Consider the following 22,627-nt stretch of genomic DNA (forward strand, 5'->3'; position numbering starts at 1 on the left):
TTAGTATCTGAGGTTTATTATCAATTAATATTGCCCATACAATTGATATATATATCTTTATATATCACATATTAATGAAATCATCCTATATTTTCCTTTTCCTCTGACTTATTTTACTTAGTGTGTTACCTTCTAATTCCCTCCAAGTTGCCGGAAACTGTATGACTTTTTTCCTAGTGGCTGCATAATATTTTGTTGTGTGGTAAGCTCCCCGTGGCACATTCGATATGCCAAACACAGTAACAACCAAGTCTCACAATGGAGATGTTACTGGGCCCACTCGAGCAAATCGATGAACAACGGGAGGACAGTGCTTACAGTGCAGTATATACCACAACTTTACTTTTTATTTAATTTTATTTTTGTAAAGTTGTTCACGATGATTTATTAATTCAATAATCCAATATCAATCCAACCATCATTATACCTTCCCACCACCATCATTCCCATTTTTCCCAACTACCACCCAAACCTCCCCCAGAGCAGGCCCTAAATAATTTATTTTATATTGCTTGTTATACATGATTCATTAAAAATGAACCAAAAAAAATTTCATAGAAGAAAATGTGTGAAGATTCTTGCAGCTCATCCTGGACCAGTAAACCCTTGCATAAGAAATTACTAATTTGTTACAGGTTAAGCCTGTGTGTTAATATTTTCTTAATTGAGATTGGTTGTCTTCTACTTTACATCCCATCCAATGTGGTGTGCTATTCCTGGTATAGCAGATAATTCAACTTCTTTATCCATTCCTCTGGTGTTGGATATTTGGGTTACTTCGATCTTAGCTATTGTACTAAGAGCTGTTTTCACATATAGTTTCAATATATATGAAAATATATTTGGTGTGAATTAATTTTTTAAACATTAATGTTTTGTGTTTTGGGGGTTTATATCTAAAAGTTAGATAGTTGGGTCAAATGGGAGCATTGTTCTCAACTTTTTAAAAATAAATCTCCAGAAATTTTCTGACATTCGCATTAGCAGATGTTAATACTTTTTTACAACGTCCTCACCAATACTTTTTGTTTTTGTTACACACACACACACACACACATACACACAAACATAAATTCTCACTGGTGTGAAGTTATACCTTATTATCATTTTGTTCCCCTGATAGTAAACAATGGATTGGCTGGAGTGATATCACAGTGGGTAGGGCATTTGCCTTGCACGAGACCGACCCAGGTTCAATTCCTCTGCCCCTCTTGGAGAGCCCACAAGCTACCTATAGTATCCCACATGCATGGCAGAGCCTGGCAAGCTCCCCATGGCATATTCCATATGCCAAAAACAGTAACAACAAGTCTCACAATGGAGATACTACTGATGCCCACTTGAACAAATCAGTGAACAATGGGAGGACAGTGCTACAGTGCGACAGTGACAGTAAACAATAATGAGCACTTTGTATATGCTTTTTAGCTATCTTTGTGGAAATTTCTATTCATCTCTTCTTCTCATTTTTTGATGCAATTGTTGATTTTTATGTTGTTGTTTAGCTTTTGATTACTTTGTAGATTATTGAAGTTAGTCTTTTATCTAATATATTATTTGTGAGTATATTTTCCCAGTAAAATGGGTGTCTTTTTAGTTTAGCCCAGGTTTCTTTTGACCTGCACAAACTTTTCAATTTCAGATAGTCCAACTTGCATATTTTTTATCTTTGCCAGCGGAATAATGCTATTGAAGTCTCCTTTGATGTAAAGACCCAGAAGTGTCTGCCTATCATTTTATTCGATGTATTTCATTGTTTCTGATCTAATCTATAAATCCTTGACCCTTTGAATGAATTATTATGTATTATGTGAGATATTAGTCTAGTTATTTTTTTTATTTCCCAGCACCATTTGTTGAAGAGGTTTTCTTGCTCTACTTTATGTACTCAATTCCTTTGTCACTGAATAACTGTCTATAATTGAATGTTTATAAATGGTTTCTCATACTGATCTGTCATCCTTTATTTATTCCAGTACCATGCTATTTTGATAGCTATAGCTATTTAGTATAAAGTCATTATGATGAAGAATACAGTGGGTAGGGTGCTTCCCTTGCAAGTGGCCAACCTAGATTTGATTCGTGGCATCCCAAACATCTATAGGAATGATCCCTGAGCACAGAGTCGGGCACAAGTTTTGAATTTTATAATATAGAATAACAAGTATCTTGGAACAGATTACTGATAGTTTAGTCAAACTGAGGAAGACTGTAGGCTCTGTGTGTTGTTGATGGTAAGACCCAGTCCCTCACAATGGCAAGGCAAGTTATTTACCAATGAACTTATCCTGAGTTCAAAACTGAAGATTGTAAAGGACATTTTAGGGTGTGAATTTCCCCCCTAAGGGCAAGAAGTAGTCCTTTGAAATCTATAAGTTGGTAATAGCATTATTAGATGTTTGTTCCTGAAAAATCATTTTTGGAACTGTGGAAAAATATGTGTTATAGAACAAAGATAATGGTCTGAAATTGAACAAGGGGAATGCTGAAGTCATATAGAGTCTAGAAAACTAAAACAATTTTCCTATTAGATTTAATGCTGCTATATATCATTGTTATACTTTAATAAAGTAATGATTTTATATAAAATATAATTTATTGCAATGTTAACACAGAAGATACCATGCTATTAATTTAAACTATATGTCATAAACCACTGGATTAAATACAAAAATCACGATTTTTTTTTGTTCTGGAGGGGCCACACCCAGCTATGCTTAGACTTACTCTTGGCTCTGTGCTCAGGGGTTACACCTACTGGGCTCTGCGGTGTTGGTGACTTAACTTGGTCACACACATGCAAAACAAACTGTACTGTTTCTCTAATTCTAAAAAACAAATTTTAAAACTTGTCATCTTTGACACACTAGTTGCAGAAGGGCTAGGAAAACATTTCTATGTGGGACTTTTAGACATTTAACTCTGTTACTCCTATTCTCCCTCCTCTAGAGCCTAATTAATATAGTTAATATGTTCAGAGTTCATTCATACATTATTAAATTAGGATGTATATTAACATCATCAATAATGCAGGTATATTCTATGTAAGCATTTATTTCTTAATAAATGACAGAGAGATAGTACATGAGATATGGTTCTTTGCACATAACTGACCCCAGTTAGACCCCTGGTTCTACATGTGGTCCCTTACACGCTGCCAGAAATGATTCCTGAGGACAGAATGAGAAGGAAATCCCAAACACTATTAAGGGGAGTCCAAGAACCAATCAAGTAATTATTCATAAACATTAAGCTTAACAAATTTATCTTAATAATAAGTTTAAGTTAGTTTGAGCTTCTAATCTAATAGAGATTGTATAGTAGCCTATATAAAGAAGAGGTAAATATATATGATGTCCATAGTCTTACTTTATCCTCCTTCTTTCATGGCATAATGTTATATAAGTTCTTGGTTTATCAATGTGTAAAAATAGTAATGTAGAAAGTAAAGCATAGGAGGGCAGTAAGGAACTATAAGATATAAGAACAATAAGAGCAAATATAATTCATCTACCAAATATAAGAGCACTTTATATTTTCATTAAGGCTAGGAGAAACTCTTACTCTGATGAGATAATATTATTAAAGACAATAAAAAGAAATGAGGAAATAATCCTTGTACAGCTAAGTGGAAAGATAAAAATTCTCTTTCCACTTAGCTTTGAATTTGTAGTATACTGAGATGTTCAAACAGTAGTGAAGATAGCATTGTGTAAGTGCTGATCAAACTTGAAGGGTGAGTGAATGCAGTGAGACTGGAGAGGTAGTAAGGATTTAATCTACCAAGGTTTCAGTGTTAACTAAAGACTTTGGATTTTATTCCATGTAATAAAGATCCATTTAAATGTGGGGGGATAGGAGACGTTGGCAACCTCCCAAGGAATGTACTCATAGTACTGCACACCACTCATGGTGATATCAATTCTTCAAAGAGTTCAGTGATACAGAGTCCTCCATGTCCACCAGTACATGAGGTGCCAGAAACCAAACTTTGGGCCTCATGTACACAAAACATGTACTTCAGCCCTTTAAAGTGATATAATAAGTCCGATAGTTTTCAAGTTTCACTCCAGCTTCTCTTTAAAAGGTAATTGAAATATTATAAACAGTGAGTATATTCTGTGAATATCTGGAAATTTAAAGGCTATTAGAAGCCTTAAGGTGTTAGTTTAAGTATAGTTAAAGTCAGCTTGTCTAGTGTGGCTTAGTAAAAGAAGTGAAAAGAACTTATATGTAGGATTAATTTAGAAGAAAACTGAACTATTTGTGTTTGTTTTAGGACAGCAGTTGGCATTGCTTCAGGGGTTGTTCTTGGCTCTCTTCTGGGCGATCACCCCTGGGGAACTTAGGAGACCATACATACTGCTGGGGATCAAACCTTAGTCAGTGGTATGTGTGCAAGGCAAGCCCCCTTTCTGCTGAGATATCACTCTGGTTCTGATCCAACGTTCTTGATATCTTGATAAAGGGCATAAAAGAGTGTTTGGCAGAACTAAGTATGGCTTTGGTTGAACAAATAGAAAGCAAATCCATTGAATATAATAATGGAAGAAAATAAATAAGAGTTCTTAGCAGATTGGATATTTCAGAAAAGTTCATCTAACAAAACTGAAGACACACCTAGGATCAGATAACACATCTGTCACAGAACCAGTTTTAATCATTATATAATCATCTGCAGACTATGCTAACCTGAATCACTGTATCACGATCATCCCATTGTTCATCGATTTTCTTGAGCAGGCATCGGTAATGTCTCCTTCGTCCTAGCCTTGGGATTTTAGAAAGTGCCACATTCAAGGCTCTTTCAGGGTCAGGGAAATGAGACCCATCATTGTTACTAGGCTTTGGCATATCGAATACACCACAGGGAGTTTGACAGACTCTGCCATGTGGGCAGGATACTCTCGGTAGCCTACTGGGTTCTCCAAGAGTAAGAACTAGATAATAAGAGGTCGTGCAGCTGCGAATGCAGCCGCGTGCTTCCTGGAGCTGGGTTTTATAGTCTCTGGGTCTTGGCCATTGATGGGATAACACGGCACTGGGGGTAGTTGGTGGGTATAACTCCTACCTAATGGAAGATGGGGGCTCTGGGTGGAGGAGGCTCAGTCCCAATCTGAGCAGGCTTGGAGATCTCAGCCCCGGGTCCTGCATGCCTGGGTTCCTCTGCCGGTTCCGTCATGTGTGAGGCTCATCCAAAAGTGTGGAGAGTGGTCTTAAGCATGGCTGTGGCTGGTTCTGGAGGTTTTTGGTTGCTGGAGCTCTGCTCCGGGTTTGGCGGGAAACTCAACCCATCCCCCTCCAAGGGGCCCTTGTGAGGACAGCCAGGCTTGACAGCAGGAGATTCTGCGCTGTTCTCTTTCTGAATATAGAAATCAAAATAGCAGATGATTGTTATAGTTACCCAGAGTTGACACATTTGACTCAAAAAAAGATCAAAAGAAACAAGGTTTTTTAACTAGATAATTTAAATATCTAAGCATTGTTTATTAGAATATTTTTAACCATCATAAATCATATCAATTCAAAATTACTTGAGAGGAGCCAGGAAGATAGTTCTACAGGCTGAGAACATGCTAGTGATGTAGGAAGCTCAGTTCCCTAGGACCATGTGGTCCCCTGATTACCACCAGAAATAGCTCCTGAACACTGATAATAGCCCAAAAAACAAAGGGAAAAATGCTTTAGGGATAGGTTGTCTTTAGTATTACGGTGCTTCAAAAATAAAATTAAGGATAAATTACATTATCTACTTTTTTCATTTTTCATATATCAAAATAAGCTTTATACTAAGCTTGTCTTCCTTGTAGTTGTAAGATTAAGTACTTGAAATTATTGCATACATGTCTAGTAATATCCAAGGAAAAAGTTTGGACTTTTTAAAGTTTTGTCTTTAAAATGCCCTTTCCTAGAAGACTCTCAGAAAAATCTTTCTTATATTGTCAAAAACAGAATCAAAAGTCTACCCATAAGCTAACAAAATGACTTTTACATGGTTTTTCAAAATGATCAGAATCTGGCACTTTATGTATGAGATGGTTTTATTTGAAGAGAGAACATCCAAATAAATAAGGTGGAATAAATTGATATCGATGAGGAATACGATCAACTGGCTCAACACCTCCTTGACTGTGCGAGGAATGCTGAGAGTAGGAAAGCCACAGACTCCTGTCTTCGGAAACTCTCGAGCTCATTCACCAACATGGTTTGGTGCAAGCTTCAGGCAATCACAAGATAACGTTCAAGCTCGCAAAGTTGTGCAGAGAAGCGATAAAAGAAGACCTCAGAGAGGGAAGAGCAGCAGGGTTGGCTGATGCAGCAGAAGCCGGGAAAAGTATTCGCAATGCCTGCTTGTCCTTTGCCAACTACAAGATCAAGATAACTGCCCTCTGATGTCCTGATGGATCTATCACATCTTCCAAAAGGGCAATGGAGAAGATTATCCATGACTTCTACTCGGGTCTCTTCGGTAGTCACGTCCACCTGCCCACATACCAAATTCTGCAGTATGGATATGTCGTTCCCAACATTCTCCCTTCCAAAATCCGACATGCCATTTCATCAGTAAAGAAGCGTACAGCACCCGGTTCAGACAAGGTCAGACCCGAACACCTGAAGAATATGCCACAATTACTTGTCAATACACTGGCTCAGCACTTCACACACTACCTGCCTGAATTCAAGGTTCCATCGCAATGGAAAACCATCAGGACCGTCCTGTTTTACAAGAAGGGAGACATTCATGACATTGGCAACTATCGCCCGATCTGCCTGCTGTCTGTCGTCTACAAGTTATTCACTTGAGTCATTCTGAATAGGATTGGCAGAACACTAGATGAAGGACAACCATGTGAGCAAGCCAGGTTCCGAAAAGGATTCAGCAAAATCGACCATATCCACATGGTGACCAAGATCATTGAGGTTTTGTGAGAGAGAGTTCAAGATGTCACTCTGTCTAACGTACATTGATTTAAAGAAGGCCTTTGATTCTGTTGAGACTGAAGCGACATCGAAGCCCTAGCCAAACAGGGCATTCAAACTCAGTACATCAGGATCCTCCACGAGCTGTATTACGGATTCACCACCAGGATCTCACCATTCTACAAGGAAGTGATCGTCGACGTAAAGAGAGGGGTTCGGCAGGGTGATACCATTTCACTGAAACTCTTCAGTGCTACCCTTGAGAACGTCATGTGATGATTGGAATGGGAAGAAATGGGGGTGAAGATAGATGGTCAGCAACTACACCAACTTTGCTTCACTGATGACATTGTTCTAATACACCAAACATTAGCCAAGAGGCACAATTGCTTGCCGACTTCAACCCTGATTGTGGAAAGGTCGGACTGCAGCTGAATCTCATCAAGACAATGTTCATGAAAAACGAACTAGTCCCTGACGTTCCATTTGCTCTCAATAGAATGAACATCTCCAAATGCAGCAGCTATGTATGCCTAGGTCGAGAACTCAACATGAGGAACAACTTAGTGCCAGAACTGCCAGGAGGAAGAGAGTAGCGTGGAACGCCTTCGAGAGCGTCAAAGAATTTGTTAAGAGGACAAAGAACCTATGACTCTGGGCACATGTTTTCGACTCCTCTGTTTTTCTGCTACTAACATATGCCTCAGAGACCTGGGCCCTATGAAAACAAAACAAGAATGCTATTTGGGTATCCCGAAGAGGAATCGAAAGAGCTATGCTTGGAATATCACATTTCACTCAAGTGAGAGAAGAAATCCGGAGTTCCAAACTCCATCAATGATCAAGAATCAGGGATGCTGTCTTGTTTGCCAAGGAGTTGAAAATCAGATGGGCTGGACACATAATGCGATTTAGAGATGACTGCTGGACTAGAGTTGTTACTGACTGGATTCCACGAGACGTCAAAAGGACATGTGGCCATCCATGTGTCAGACTTCTTTATCAAAACCCTGAACAAATGGTTTGAGGCTCTTCATGTTTCTGGAGCGAGCAGATGCCATTGGCTACACTAACACATGACAGAGACGAATGGAGATGTTACTGGTGCCCGCTCAAGCAAATCGATGATCAACAGGATGACAAGTGATACAAGTGATATTCCACAATTCTCTTTTGTCTCTTAAAGCCTCTTCTGCTATGAGTCTTCTAGGCTTCATTTTGTATGTAATTTCATTTTTTAATATTGCTGTTTTCAATATCCTTTCAATATCTTTTTTGGCATTTTGTCATCTGATGATAATATATCCTGGATTTTTTCCTTCAGTTAATGTAAGTCTCTTAAATATGCTACCTGCATTCCTTAACTCTTAAAAATTATTTTTTTATTTAATTAAACATTAAAAAATTACCAGCATTTATAAATTGCTATTAGTATGGTTTCATTCATGAAATATTTCATCTCCACCCCCTCCATCCACGTGTCTGCTTCTCTCGACCATTGTCCCAGGGTCTCTCCTCTACACCCTTTCTTAGTGATGAGCTTTTTGTTGAAGACAATAATGAGGTTTGTTGACCTGGGGAACAATACTCTATAGCTTATATATGAGAGAGATAATTCTGCATCTATCCCTCTCCTTCCAACTTCATTCACTTTGATTATCTCCACATAGAAAATTTCATGATTTCTTTTTTCTGAAATTCAATGTGTGTTACATTGTGTATATTCGAATTTGTTCTTATTTCCCATATTCTGACTATTGTGAACCGTGCTGTAATCAAGAGAGGTGTACAGATATTTTTTATAAAGAGTCTTTGGGCCCGTGGGGTAGATGCCCAGAAGTAGAATTGCTGGGCCATATGGAAGCTCAGTTCTTAGTATTTTGTAAGAAGAATCCATATTGTATTCTAAAATGCTTGGACCAGTTGACATTCTTACCAGCAATTAATGAGGGTCCCTTTTACCCTAGATAAATGCAAACACCCATTGGTTTTGTTTTACATAATATCTGGCTATATAACTGGTATGAGATGATATATCATTCTTATGTTATGCATTTCCCTTAAGATAAGTGATGTAGAGCACTTTTCATATACCTTTTCATCATCCTCATGTTTTCTTTGGACAGGTTTCTGCTCATCTCTGTCCTCCTTTTTTAAGGATTTTATTTTTATTTTTTGGTAGATTTATTCTAGTCCTATATTACATGTACTCTTTATCCAATGAGCAGTGGGAACATTTCTTTTTCCAGTTTGTTCACTTCATTTATTTCCTTGGCTGTGTAGAAACATCTTAATTTTTTATAGCCACATTTGTTTATCTTTCAGTTTGTTTGGCCAATCATAGAAGATACCTTTATATAATGTATGTAGTGTTATATTTTTCTTTTACTCATTTTAATTTGTGGATTCTGGTCTGATTGAGGTATTTAATCCTTTTTATTAGATTTTTGTGCATGGTGTTAGAAAGAGGTCTGCATTCATTTTTTGTATGCTGGGCTAACTTTCCCAGTTAAAGTGTTGTTAAAGTGACTTTCCTTGCTTCATTTCATATTTTCTGTCCTCTATCAAAGATTCACTGTCCATATACTGGTATATCTGTTTCTGGAATCTCAGTTATATTACGTGGCCGTATTGTGGCTACATTTGCAGCCATTTTCAGCAGGCCCCCAAATGCTCCCGTTGCTCTGGGTGCTGGGTTTGAGGACAAGGGGGTCCTAGGGAAAGTGTGGCACTGAGGTTGATCTCAGTCTCTTCCCTCAGCTTGGCACTCATCAGGTTAAGTCCCATGGGGAACAAAAATCCTGTTGTCTGAGAAATTCTTATCTATGACTTTTTTAGTATTTCCTAAATACTAAAATTGCTTCTTCATTGAACTTTTTGTTCTTCAGGGATTCCAATGATCCTTATATTGTTCCTCTTGAACTCACCCAATTCTCTGCTTTGCTAGTGTTTTCTAGGGGTTTTCTGCCTCTTATCTTGGAGCTTACCAATCTATTAGCTACCTCTTCTTCAGACCTTATTTTGCATTTTTGTATCACCTACCATACCTTGATTTATGTTATTTCTGATTGCAGTTTTCTCATTTCTAACCCCCAGCCTTCCCCACACATATAATTTTTTGTGCTCTGCTGACTACTTGTGCCATAATCTCTTTGAGCCCAATAAACATCCTCCATGTGGTATCGCCTAATTGTTACTGATAGAGTCTTAATATTAAATAAATGTTAATACATATTAGAAGCAGTTATCAAGTTAAATAAACTATGCATCATAGAATATAGTTATTTGTAAATATCTGAAAAAAAGTGAAAATAGTTGCCACTATTTACCGGTATCTTGAATTATAGGATATATGATGCAAAGTTTGCTTGAAAAAAGGATGGAAAATAACAGTGAAAATACAACTAGAAACAATCTGCTTTAGTAAAGAAATAGTCATTTCAGTCCTACTTAAATTGGATTTTCTGTCTTTGTAATTTACAAAGTAATGACATGATCTAAACATATCATTATTTCATAGTACGTATCTTGAAAAAACGATACAGAAAAAAATAGAGAAAGGGTCCTGTATTTGCATGAAAGCAACTTATTAAGTTTATGGACGTATAAGCAATAGAATAGACTGAAGAACAACTTCAAATGGAGTTAGGTTCTAGTTTTATGCCCAGCAAAGATAAGTGATAGCATATTCATATTCTATTAGCATTTCAGAAAACTAATGCATATTCTCGAGGGAGAATAGTGAGCATGCATAATTGAGTAACATGCATTGTGTGTATGTTATAATGACAGAGAAGCATCATGGGGATGTATTTTTAGTCTGGTCGTGAACATCAAGGAGGCTAGACGTTGATACCTGCTCTCCTGCCCACTCTAGCTGGTACTGTCAATCTCTGCAGTGGCCTGGCCCTTACTAATGCAGATGTGTTCTTTTAAGTTCCACTTCTGTCCAGTCACTGCCAAGAGAATGTAAGGGACAGCTTCTCGCAGAGATTGTAACACTCTGCAAACTACACTCTTCAAAACTGCAAGGCTCAGGCCAGCTTTGTTTTAGCTTTTTCTAACCAAGAGTGTCCTTAGAAATTGAGATGGGAGTGGGGAAAGAAAAAGAATAAAGTTTTAAAAAGCTTTGACAGCAGTTACTGAATTATTTTATTAAATTCTCAGTATTTGTTAATGGGGACTACAAGTTATACATAAATAATTCACCAGATTAACTTTGCATGAACTCTAAATATTTTTTATTTGATCCTTTCACATATCTTGCTATGTTAGTATTACACATTCTATGTTATACATCAGGAAATAGAGGTTCTAAAAGGTTAGTCTTTAAGGTTTTTTGGTTAAGAACCTCAAAGTTCACTTAAATGACTTCAAATAAAATTCTTTCTTACCTCAAATCTCATGCTGTTACAAAAATATCATCTTGTTTAGTCAGTTTTAATATTCTAATTATTCATGTTCACACATTAAGCAAAAATAATATTAAAATTAAATTATTGGAACATATGCTTCTTGACCTACAACTGTGTTTCCCAAGGGTGGGTGGAACTTTTAAACTGTGTGTCTGTGTGTCTGTGTGTCAGTGTGTCTGTGTCTGTGTTGAAAGAGAGGTTGCTTTTTTGTTGTCAAAGAAGTCGAGTTTTTGTTCTTTTGTTTATTTTGTTTTCTGAAAAGAGATAATAGTTCAGAGAATGTTTGGAAGCATTAGTAGAAAAACCTTTTGCATTTGTCAACAAAAATAGTTGATCCTCAGTCAACTGGTAATTCATTTTTTTTGTTTAAGGAACAAATATGTCATGGCAGTACAGCATAATCTACAGGGGAAAGCCAGACTCAACAGTAAAGAAATATACACTGCTTCTCAAAATACATTGTACTTGGTTTGTGGGTTCAGAATTGCCAAACATGTAAGAATATCAAGATATTACTTAAATAATCAACTTTTAATGTATATTTACTTACATATTAATTTGATTATTATAAATAAAATATAAAATGTTTATACATTTTTTCATTCAAGGTTTAAAGTTCTAAAATATAATAGTTTACTTATATATATCTTAAGATTTATAACTCTGAGCCTATCATTTTCTAGAAGGAAAAATTCTCTTTTTTTAGACAAATAGCCAAAGATCATACCAACCTCACAGGTAAATATCCTATTTTTACCAAAATTACTCATTATGGTTAGAATTAGAAATAAAGCTTAATCTACATTTTTGTTCTTCATGCATTTTAGTATTCTGCTCATTATGTAACTGGAAGTAAGGCTTAAGCTACATTTTTTTTAATTTAAATTTTTTATAAGTCTCACAATGGAGACGATACTGGTGCCCGCACAAGCAAATCGATGAATAATGGGACGACAGTGTTACAGTGCTTTAGTTGTTCACAATATTTGATTACATTTAATATTCTAACACAATTCCACCACTGTTACACCTTTCCACCACCATATTTCCATCCAGAACCCCAAATCCTTCCCCCAAAGCAGAACTGAAATAATTTATTTTGTATTGCTTGTTATGAATAGCACTGTAGCACTGTCCTCCCCTTGTTCATTGATTTGCTTGAGCAAGCGCAAGTAATGTCTCCATTGTGAGACTTGTTACTGTGTTTGGCATATTGAATACATCAGGGAGAGCTTGCCAGGCTCTGCTTGGTGGGTAGGATACTCTTAGTTGCTTGTTGGGCTCTCCAAGAGGGACTGAGGAATCGAACCCGGGTTGGCTGCATGCAAGGCAAACGTCCTACCCGCTGTGCTAATTCCACAATCATACTTAAGGAAAGTGTAGCAGGTATGTTTCAATTGAGCTGTTTAAAAAATTCTGACAAGGATGAATTTGGCTTATAATGAAATAGAGGTTATTTTAAGACTGATACTAAATTCTTCTGCAAAAGCAAATTCAAATGTTGATAGTGCAATTGGGTAAGTTTTTCCCCTAAAGATTATAGAATACGTATACATTGTGTTTAGTTTCAAATTTCCTATTTATTTTAAAGAGCATAAATTACATATATACATATCACTTTGCCTAAATTTTTGAGTAGATCCTGAATTACACTAAAATCAGGACAGTTTTATTTTCTCAACGATTCTGTCTTAAAACTTGGACACTGACCAAATGTGATAACCTCTCAGTATCTGTATTGCAAACCATAGTGCCCAAAAGTAGAGAGAGAGTATGAGGGGAAGTGTCTGCCATAGAGGCAAGGGAGAAGAGTGGAGGGGGGGGAATACTGGGGACATTGGTGGTGGAAAATGTGCACTGGTGGAGGGATGGGTGTTCAATCATTGTATGACTGAAACTCAAACATGAAAGCTTTGTAACTGTATCTCCCGCGTGCAAGGAGACCGCCCTACCCACTACACTATTGCTCCATATCCCTGTATAGTAATTTTTATAGTAATTTTATTCAAAATTACAAACTCCAAAGATACAGAGTATTGAAACCATCAAGATCTAAAAAGATAATTACATACAAAGGAAATCCCGTAAGATTCACAGCAGTTCCATCAAGTCAGACTCTAGGAGTGAGAAGAGAAAAGAGGAATATAGTACAAAAGTTCAATTAAATGAAAATATCATCAAGAATACTCTATCGATCTAGATTGTCATTCATATTTGAAGGACAGAAGAACTTTAGGGACAGACAACAGCTTAGGGAATTCATAGCCTCGAAACTAGTTTTACAAGATGATTTGAAGGAGCTTCTTTAAAGGACAGGACAACTTTAGCACATGGCATTGAGTAACTCATGCTGTTTATGGTTTCATTCTTCTAGATTATAAAAGTTGTACTTGGGTTGGAGAGATAAAAATAAATAATTTTTGAAAAAACTAAAATTAAGGAGAATAGTACAGTGGGTAAAGTGCTTCTCTTCCACATAGCTAATATGGGTTCAATCTCCAGCATCCCATATAATATCCTGAGTACTGCCAGGAGAAATTCCTGAGTGCAGAAACAAGAGTAATCCCTGAGCACTGCCAGGTATGACTCAAAAGCCACCCCCCCCACACACACACCAAAAAAAAGAAACAAAAGGAAATGAAAGAAAAGTAAAGAAAAAGAAAGATATGCTTACTCCTTGCTTTTTTTCTCCTTGCTTTTTAAGAGATTTTAAACATCTTCAATAGCGAATTAACATCTCATCCTATTTAATATTCTGCATATTATGCTATTTTACATCCATAGATATTTTTATTGCAATATTTTACTAATTAATGTAGAAACTTAAGCAATGTCTATATTTTGTAATATAAAACCAACTATTTCTCAGGATAAGATATTTATAAAATTTTATAGACCTACTCAGATTTTCCCCTTTAAATTTTCTTAATTCTCTTCATTTTTACTAAATTTTACATCTTTAGGATTTACCTATTTCATGTAAACTACAAAATATGTTTTAAATTTTTTAAATTTTTTTAATGAATTACCATGAGATAGTTATAGACTTATAAACTTTCGTGATTTCGTTTCAGCATATAATGATCTAGTACCCATCCCTCCACCAGTGCCCATTCTCCACCACCAGTGTTCCCAGTATCCCTCCCACCACCCCTATCCCCTGCCTCCCCACCATGTGGTCCTTATCTCTGCTATCTTTGGGTGTTAGTCTACCATTCTGTTACTTTATAGTGCACAAATGAGTGCAGTCCTTCTATGTCTGTCCCTCCCTTTCTGACTCATTTCCTTTAGCACGATACTCTTCATGTCGATCTACTTATATGCAAATTTAATGATTTAATCTTTTCTAACAGCTGCATAGTATTCCATTGTATAGATGTACAAAAGTTTCTTTAACCAGTCATCTGTTCTCAGGCACTTGTTTTTTTTCCAGATTCTAGGTATTATAAATAGTACTGCAATAAGCATACAAGTGCAGACATCATTTCTACTATACTTTTTTGCATTTCCGGGATGTATTCCCAGAAATGGTATTACTGGGTGAAATGGGATCTCAATTTCTAATTTTTTGAGAAACATCCACAGTGTTTTCCAAAAGGGTTGAACCAGTTGTCATTTCCACCAGCAGTGAGGGAGAGAGTCCCCTCCCTCCACATCCATGCCAACACTGGTTGCTTTTGTTCTTTTGGATGTGTGCCAGTCTCTGTGGTGGGAATCTCTGAATTCTTTATTGGCGAGATTTTATTTGTCGGTATTCCCTATTGAGTATTCTGGGCTCTTTTCTTCATCCAGTTCTCATGGTGGGGATTTGCGCTGTTTCTTCATGTTGCTGTGGTAGTACGGACGTGGGACCCAGCCATTCACTATCAGTGTCCCCCTCTTACTGCAAGAAAGGATTCTGATGGTGGTCGCCTTTTTCTCCTTCTAGAATACTGACTTCCTCTTTGGTGCTCCTCTGTGACTTATGTGAGTCCTCTAGGGCAGCTTCAGAGGGTGTGTTCTTTTAAATGAGGCTTGTTCAGTTTCTTGTGTTCACATTTATTTTGGTGAGGTTGGAATGGGCTAGTGGACTGTTGGCCAGGCTGTCTTCCTCAGAGTTAGGTAATGGCGATTGAGATGTGAGTCCAAAGCATTGGGAAAGGAGAAAATAACTGCACCGGCATGAGTGGTGGCCTCCCTGGAGGCCACACCCACCTCCTCACTGTACCTGGTAGGGGGTTGGCTGCATTGGTGCCTGAGCCAGATTAAAGACCCATTGCTGATGTGGTCCTGAAACTTGCCAGGGATCACCTCTGGCCTGGGTGCTCGCAGGGGGCACCTTGGCCGAGTGGCGGTCTTGCAGTTCCTTGGGTCAGTTTTCTGGGCATCCCACCCCAGAGGTCACGCCCACCACCATGCTCCTACAAACTATGTTAACAATAATTATTTTAAAGTATTATTAATGACAGGGAAGACAACATTCTTATTTTTACCCATTGATAAATGTTGCATTCCTTGTTTACATATCTTTATTTATCTTCTGATGGGAATTTAGGAGTACTGGTTCACAGGGCTAAAGGGGACAAAAGTTTGTGATCTTATTAATTGAATATGGTATTTAAACAGTCCAATTCTCTTAAATAAGAGTGAAGCTGTGTTGGTTTGTGCTGCTCTTATTATTTTTTTTAACCCTCTTTGCTTTCGGACACATGTAATATAGTCTTTAACGAAGCAGACAAATATTAAACTGATTTCTAATTAAAATAATCTGTGTTTTTTTTTATTTTGTAGGTGTATCCGCTTTATCACCAGGTATTCTTGGTTTGCTCATGCCTTTCCTTGGCTTCATAATCTATTTGGAATTCTGAATGTGGTGTTATAACTACTGTTCTCAATCCAGCTCAGAGGAAAACCTCGTCCCTGTGATGACTACAATTACTGCGGCTCCATCCTAGCCAAATATATTCTGCTTTAATTATCCAAACATAATGATTGAGGCATTCAGGAACTCTTTATTAAAACGAATAAACTTTTAAATGAATCTAAAATTATTTTAACTTGTTCCAATATGCCTTATAAACCACTTAACCTGATTCTGTGACAGTTGCATGATTTAATCTAATGGAACAAGTTACAGTGTTCAGTTCTATAGGCTGTAGCGTGAAAGTCAAATCACCATACACAGGTGCTTTAAATTTAATAAGTTGTGAATTAGAATAGAGGTTGAAACATTGCTCTTATGTGGTAAATGTAATAGTAATACAGTCTCTAGTATGATTCTGTTTAGGGCCTTGTGTACGTACTTTTTAAATGACTTGTCATTCATGACATTTTGAATTTTCTTGAAAGAAAAATAGAGTATAACAATTTTTGATGCAAATTCCATTACAAATATAATTTTATGACTGCCTTGAAATATTTTGGATATTGAAAACCAAATTCCAGAAGTTACTATGAGTGTTCTTATTTTCAAAGTAAGTAATTTTCTAGATATTTAATTTTCAGAACCAGTAAAATTGTTCAGTTAGCTTTCTAATCATAAAATTAACCTGGCATATAAAGTTTTTTTCACTTTTGTATTCCATTCTACTTTTATTTTATTTATTTATTATTAATTTATGTCCCTAAAACAAAATTATTGTCTAGAATATCATAGCATCCTGTTTATTTATATGTGGATGTATGAATTTTGAAAAGTAAAGTGCTTCCATTTTCTTAAGTTTTTAATTGAGAAGTGGCTGTATTTTTGAAATTTGGGCAATTAAGTGAATATCAATTATCAGAATATTTTACTGTGTTTGATTTTGAGCATTTCTATGGAAAATATATCTTTCTATAGGTGTGGGATCAAGACAGCATCTATTGATTGGAAAATCCACGGTACTCCTTAGTTTTAAATTTCAATTTAAGCCCATTTCTCAATTAAATGCAATAATGAGAACTGACTAAAAATACCAAATTAATGTTTCTAAAGGTACTTTGTAGAATATGCAAAACTGGAAAGCAAAGTGGAGACAAATAATGTTCATATGTCTCCTAAGTGTTAGTGCTTTTGATTTTTACAAGTCACGAAAGGAAGATGCAAATTTCTTCATTCTCCATGGTATGCATGGAAATGTGTTTGAGTATGGGTGTGAAAAAATCAAATATAAAGTATTAACTGGCTCATGAAATAGTGCAATGTCTGTGATTTAAGAGGTTAATCCTATTTTATTAGCACACACTTGCTAGTCAATTAGAGTATATCTTTATAGAAAGGAACCTTATAGGTTCATAGGAAATATTTATAGGGAACAAAACAGATCTATTACTACTTTATCCCCCTTATTTAATTTATAATTTTTGTACTCTATATATCTATGTGTAAATGTTTAGAACTTTCATTATAAAAATATTAATAAGTATTTCATTAGTTTATAAAATGGATGTTTAAAAATAGGTGAAATGGATTTCCTAGTGAAGAAATGTCAACAATCTTAAGGTGTTACCAGTACTTACTTATTTGAAAAAGAAACAAAAATCTTTTCATACTTAAGGGAAATGAATACTCTATAAGTCTTCTGTACAAATGTTTGTGCTTTCATTGTTGCACTTTGGGATTTTCTTTTTGCAATGTAACCCATGTTGGGCACTTTTATATAATCAACAGATTTGTTTGCCAAATGCATGCTTGTTTTATTTTAGGATACATGGGAATAAAGAGCAAAGCTGGTTAGATTTTGCATGAAATGGTTCTGAAAGGGAATAACAAAACAGATTTTGGAAGTTCTTTGCTTATTCTTTAAGTTTTGGTAGAAATAGGTGGATTAAAATCTCATACTGATGACTTAGGCTTTTCATTTCCTCATCCTATTGTGCAATTTGACTGGGACCATCAGTTTAAAACTGCTGTCAGACTAATAATGTACCATTTGCTTTAAAATACATGATTCTTAATTAAACTTTATACAGTTACACATGTTTTTCTTTGTATTTTAGTAAAGGTGACTATAGTTTTATTTGATACTGATAAATGTTTAATTGTTTTTATTTTTTTAAATCATTTTCAAAGGAGTAGTATAGGACTGTGTTTTGTCCTTTTATGAATGAAAAAAAGAAAATAAATAATAAAGAAATAAATATCTTGCTTTTACCCAAAACTTTTCTTTTGATTTACCTAAAATTGAAATTTTAATTTCTGTTAATCTTCTTATAAGCTCAATAATGTGAAATGGGGCAGGTGTTTTGATAACAAAAAAGAAAAATAATAACCACCAGTTCAACATTGGAATGGTTCAACCAAAACTATAAACACAAATAAAAACACAGACATAAAAGCAAATATGAACTATCATGTGCACACACATACTGGAATAAGATCACCTGGCAAAAAAGTTTGGGGATTGTGTATTCAAAATTAAGTAAGTGAGCTGTGGCGGGCTCTCTCCTGCCACATGTGTTCAGTGGCCACGAGCCACGTCCCCACCCGGGCCTGCTGCTGCCACCAACAGAAGCATGAAAGAGGGAACAGGGTCACCATGATGGTTGGCGAGCATTTGCAGTTTATTACAATCTTGTCTCCCTCTGTCTCCTTCTAGTCTCACCCAGTCCCATATTCCTTCTGTCCCCCATGCTAGTCTCTCCACACTCTCTGTCTTCCAGCCTTAGTCTAGAGGCCAAACTTCAAGCATTGGGGATAGAAATTACACCTCGGTAAGGTAGAACAATCAACACATGAAAGTCCTTCCTTGGGGGAAGCTCTTTTAAGACAGATATATCCTGCCAGGAGATCTGCTCAAGGGCATGTTTTTAATCTAAAGACTTAATTCTCTTTTCCTTAGTCCATAAACAATCATCTTAGATTACTTACTTCATAATCTCTCTAGTCATTTTGTATGGACACAGTAAGAGACATATTAATCTCATAGGGTGGCTGTCCTGGGGACATCTCACTATAGATGCCAGACTACAGCACTCAGGCCAGATAGTTATTTCCTAACACTAGCAGTGTCTTTATCCAGTTGTTACTCTTTGGATCATGACAGAATTTCTCCATGACCGTGCTCTTAACTTATAGTTAAGTATTATGGCACTTGACCTCTCCTGTTTCAATGCCAGGGAAGCTCACAGCTTACTCTGGATCCATCCAGTCCTTTCGTTGGGACCCTGATTTTGGGGTGCTAGGAACTAACAGCCACTGAGGCTTAAATCAGGTACATATGACAGAATTATATGATCTGATACAGATGTTCTGGCTGGAGCGATAGTACAGCGAGTAGGGAGTTTGCCTTGCATGCAGCCAACCCAGGTTCGATTCCTCCATCCCTCTCGGAGAGCCGGGCAAGCTACAGAGCATATCCCGCCTCTGGAGAGCCTGGCAAGCTCCCCGTGGCGTTTTCGGTATGCCAAAAACAGTAACCACAAGTCTCACAATAGAGACATTACTGGTGTCTGATCTAGCAAATTGATGAACAATGGGAGGACAATGCTACAGTGTTACACATTAACAGTCTTCCTGTGTCTATACAAAAAAAAGACATTGCTTTAAAGTAAACTATGCAAAGGACGTAAGGAAAAGAGCAAAGCTATAGTTCACTTACAAATACAAATCCAGAGATAGTGTGACTTTTCAAGTCACTTTACAAGTCACTGCTTAGGGGAAGTGCGTGATTAACAGACAGAGGAAGCAGAACACAAAGGAGAAGTTAAAGATGAAAACTGAGGAAAAACTACTTTGGACAAACTGGCAGGCTACCGAATGTAGCCTGCCCACATGGCAGAGTCTGGCAAACTCCCCATGGCGTAACCAATATGCCAAATACCAGTAACAATGATGGGTCTCATTCTCCTAAAGAGCCTTGAATATAATCTCAGGACTAGGATGAAGGAGACGTTACTGGGGCCTGCTCGAGGCAATCGACGAATAACAGGATGGTTGTGATTGTGATTGTGACTGAGGAAATGGGAGTGCTTCAGGAGAATTGTGATAGGCATTACTCAGTAAACCAAAATTCCTTGTGGCAGAGGAGAAAGCACAAGCCAATGTTATCCTATAGGGGATATGTCAGTGACTATTACAAAATATAATGCTTCACACTAAAACAATTCTTTAGACACTGACTAAATAATAGTTCAACCCTGAATGAACTGTAATAACAGAATCTGCATAAAATTATCACTTAGCAGTAAAACTAAAGGAGGAACAACCATTTTATGAATACTGTTAAAACCAAACTTCTCAATATGAAAGCTTCCTATGTTCTATTTTATAATTTTCTATGTTCTCCTTATAATTTTGCATTGCATTCTGACCTTGCTCCTTGTTCCATGAAGATTCTCTTCCCCTTTGAGTCCTCATTTTCTTTTTTACCTGTCTCCATTTTTTAACCTTGAGTTTAGATTACTTCCATTCAAATATTTTCATTTTGGTATTTAACCTTAGATTGATCCCAATTCTAATTCCCGAAACTTTGGTGTTCACCAGCTGGCTGCATTAGGATTACTCAGAATTTGAAAAAAAAAAAGATTCTGAGACACAGTTCAAATTTAGCAGATTAGAATTTTGAATGAAAAATTGAGGCATGTTAATCTTTATTTTTTATGTTGTTCAGCAGTGCCTGATACAAAGGTTTTAGGATTGTATTTTCATGATTACTATATTATTTGATTATCTGATTGAACAGTAACCTCCCCGGCAGTTTTGGGAGCCCAGGGGATTTCCACACTCAGTTTCAACAGTATAGATCCTAATGACTGCTGAGACCCATATCTTGCATTGTGTACCAAACCTGATATTGCATGCTGACACTGAAATTATGCCATGTTTCTGGAATTTGTCAGTGTGGTTGTCACTAGGGTCCTTACCTGGGAAAGCTGTGGCATACAATGTCTGGGATCAAACTCAGGGCATCACCCAAGGGAACCATGCCCACTATTCCCTTTGAGCTATCTCACTGGCTCTTTTTTGGCAATTATATTCACATCAGATATAGATTTAAATAAGACTCAAAAATTCTATTTCTTTGGCTTATTTAAAATGACAGCTAATTCATGACTAATTTGAGTATTCATTCTTATGGTCTGATTCAAATCTTGAGAATTGGATGCTATATACTTTCTATCTGATACAATATTTCCCAAATTGTCTCCAAAAGCCAAGTAACAGAATGAAATCCATTTCAGAAGTGTATTTCATTCCAAAGTGAATTTACTTTCTTTTTTCTTTATGTGACTTAAAAATTTAGTAACATTTTGGGAGGTGGGAAACGCCCAGTGGTGCTCAGGGACTATTCTCGGCTCTTTGCTTAGAAGTGACCCATAGCAGTTTTCAGGAGAACGTGTGGTTCCAGAAATTCCTCATTATCTGTAAAACAAAAAACCCAACTTAAATAGAGAAGACAAGATACATAGAAAAGAAAGGAAGATCTTCAACTGAAATTAAGGGGTTAGAAAATGATATATAAATTATTGTAGTTGAATATATATATTCAATTTATATTCAATTAATATATTTAGTATATAAGTTATTGTAATGAAAAATTTCAAAGATGTTGATAAGAAATAAGTTTCAAAATTAATAAAGTAGAAATATTTTGTTTAATTAAAGATTTAGAAGGCTAGAAAGACAGTACAATGGATAGAGCATTTGTCTTGCACATGACCAAACCTGCTTCAATCTCTGTTATCCCATATGGACCCTGGGACATGCTGTGAGTAATTCCTGAGGGCAGAGCCAGGAACAGCTCCTGAGCATTGCCAGGTGTGGTGTAATAATAATTCCCAAAAGTTAGAGATTTAAAATATCTGGGGGAGATTGAAAAACATAATATATAAAATAGCTTTATCTATGACATTAGTAAGTAGTATTGGTTGTAGTTATATTACTGTATTCAATTTAACTGCTCAAAAATTAGCAAGAGTTTAAATGCTCAAAAATGAGGCAATTTTTAGAAGTAAACAGCTTAAATAACTACAAAAATAATTTATGATATAAATTGATAAAAAAGGGAAAAAAAGCTTTTACAAAAGATTTATTAGAACCCTTTCTTACCCCATTGCCCTTGTGGTATGACCTCCTGTGCTGTGGTCTCTCCATTGCCACCAACTCTAAATGTTCTTGCTTTTAATATTTTGTCTCAAATACCTCCATAATAACCCTCTACACAAATAGGAGTATTAGATATTCACCTATATGACACTGGAATAGCATCATAAGAAAGAGAAATTGCTAGATTAACAGATTATAAGGAGTAACAACTTGCTGAAAAATAACAGATCAGATGTAAGATAATTGGGACTCTGAAGGTCAAATTACAGCATCCGTAAATCTTTAT

At 36.3% G+C, this 22,627-nt stretch overlaps 1 protein-coding gene across 1 annotated transcript in view; it reads left to right on the forward strand.

Moving 5' to 3' along the window:
• CNTN1 (contactin 1) overlaps nt 1–18,454 on the forward strand; it is a 359,681-nt gene extending 341,227 nt beyond the window's left edge. The window contains exon 24 of the mRNA XM_056117746.1: nt 16,107–18,454. Coding sequence (XP_055973721.1) covers nt 16,107–16,183 — 77 coding nt within the window. The 3' untranslated portion in view covers nt 16,184–18,454. The remainder of the gene's footprint in view (nt 1–16,106) is intronic.
• The last annotated feature ends 4,173 nt before the right edge of the window (nt 18,455–22,627 follow it).

Source organism: Sorex fumeus, unplaced genomic scaffold (genome assembly GCF_029834395.1).
Source record: "Sorex fumeus unplaced genomic scaffold, SorFum_2.1 ptg000036l, whole genome shotgun sequence".
Taxonomy (NCBI): Eukaryota; Metazoa; Chordata; class Mammalia; order Eulipotyphla; family Soricidae; genus Sorex; species Sorex fumeus.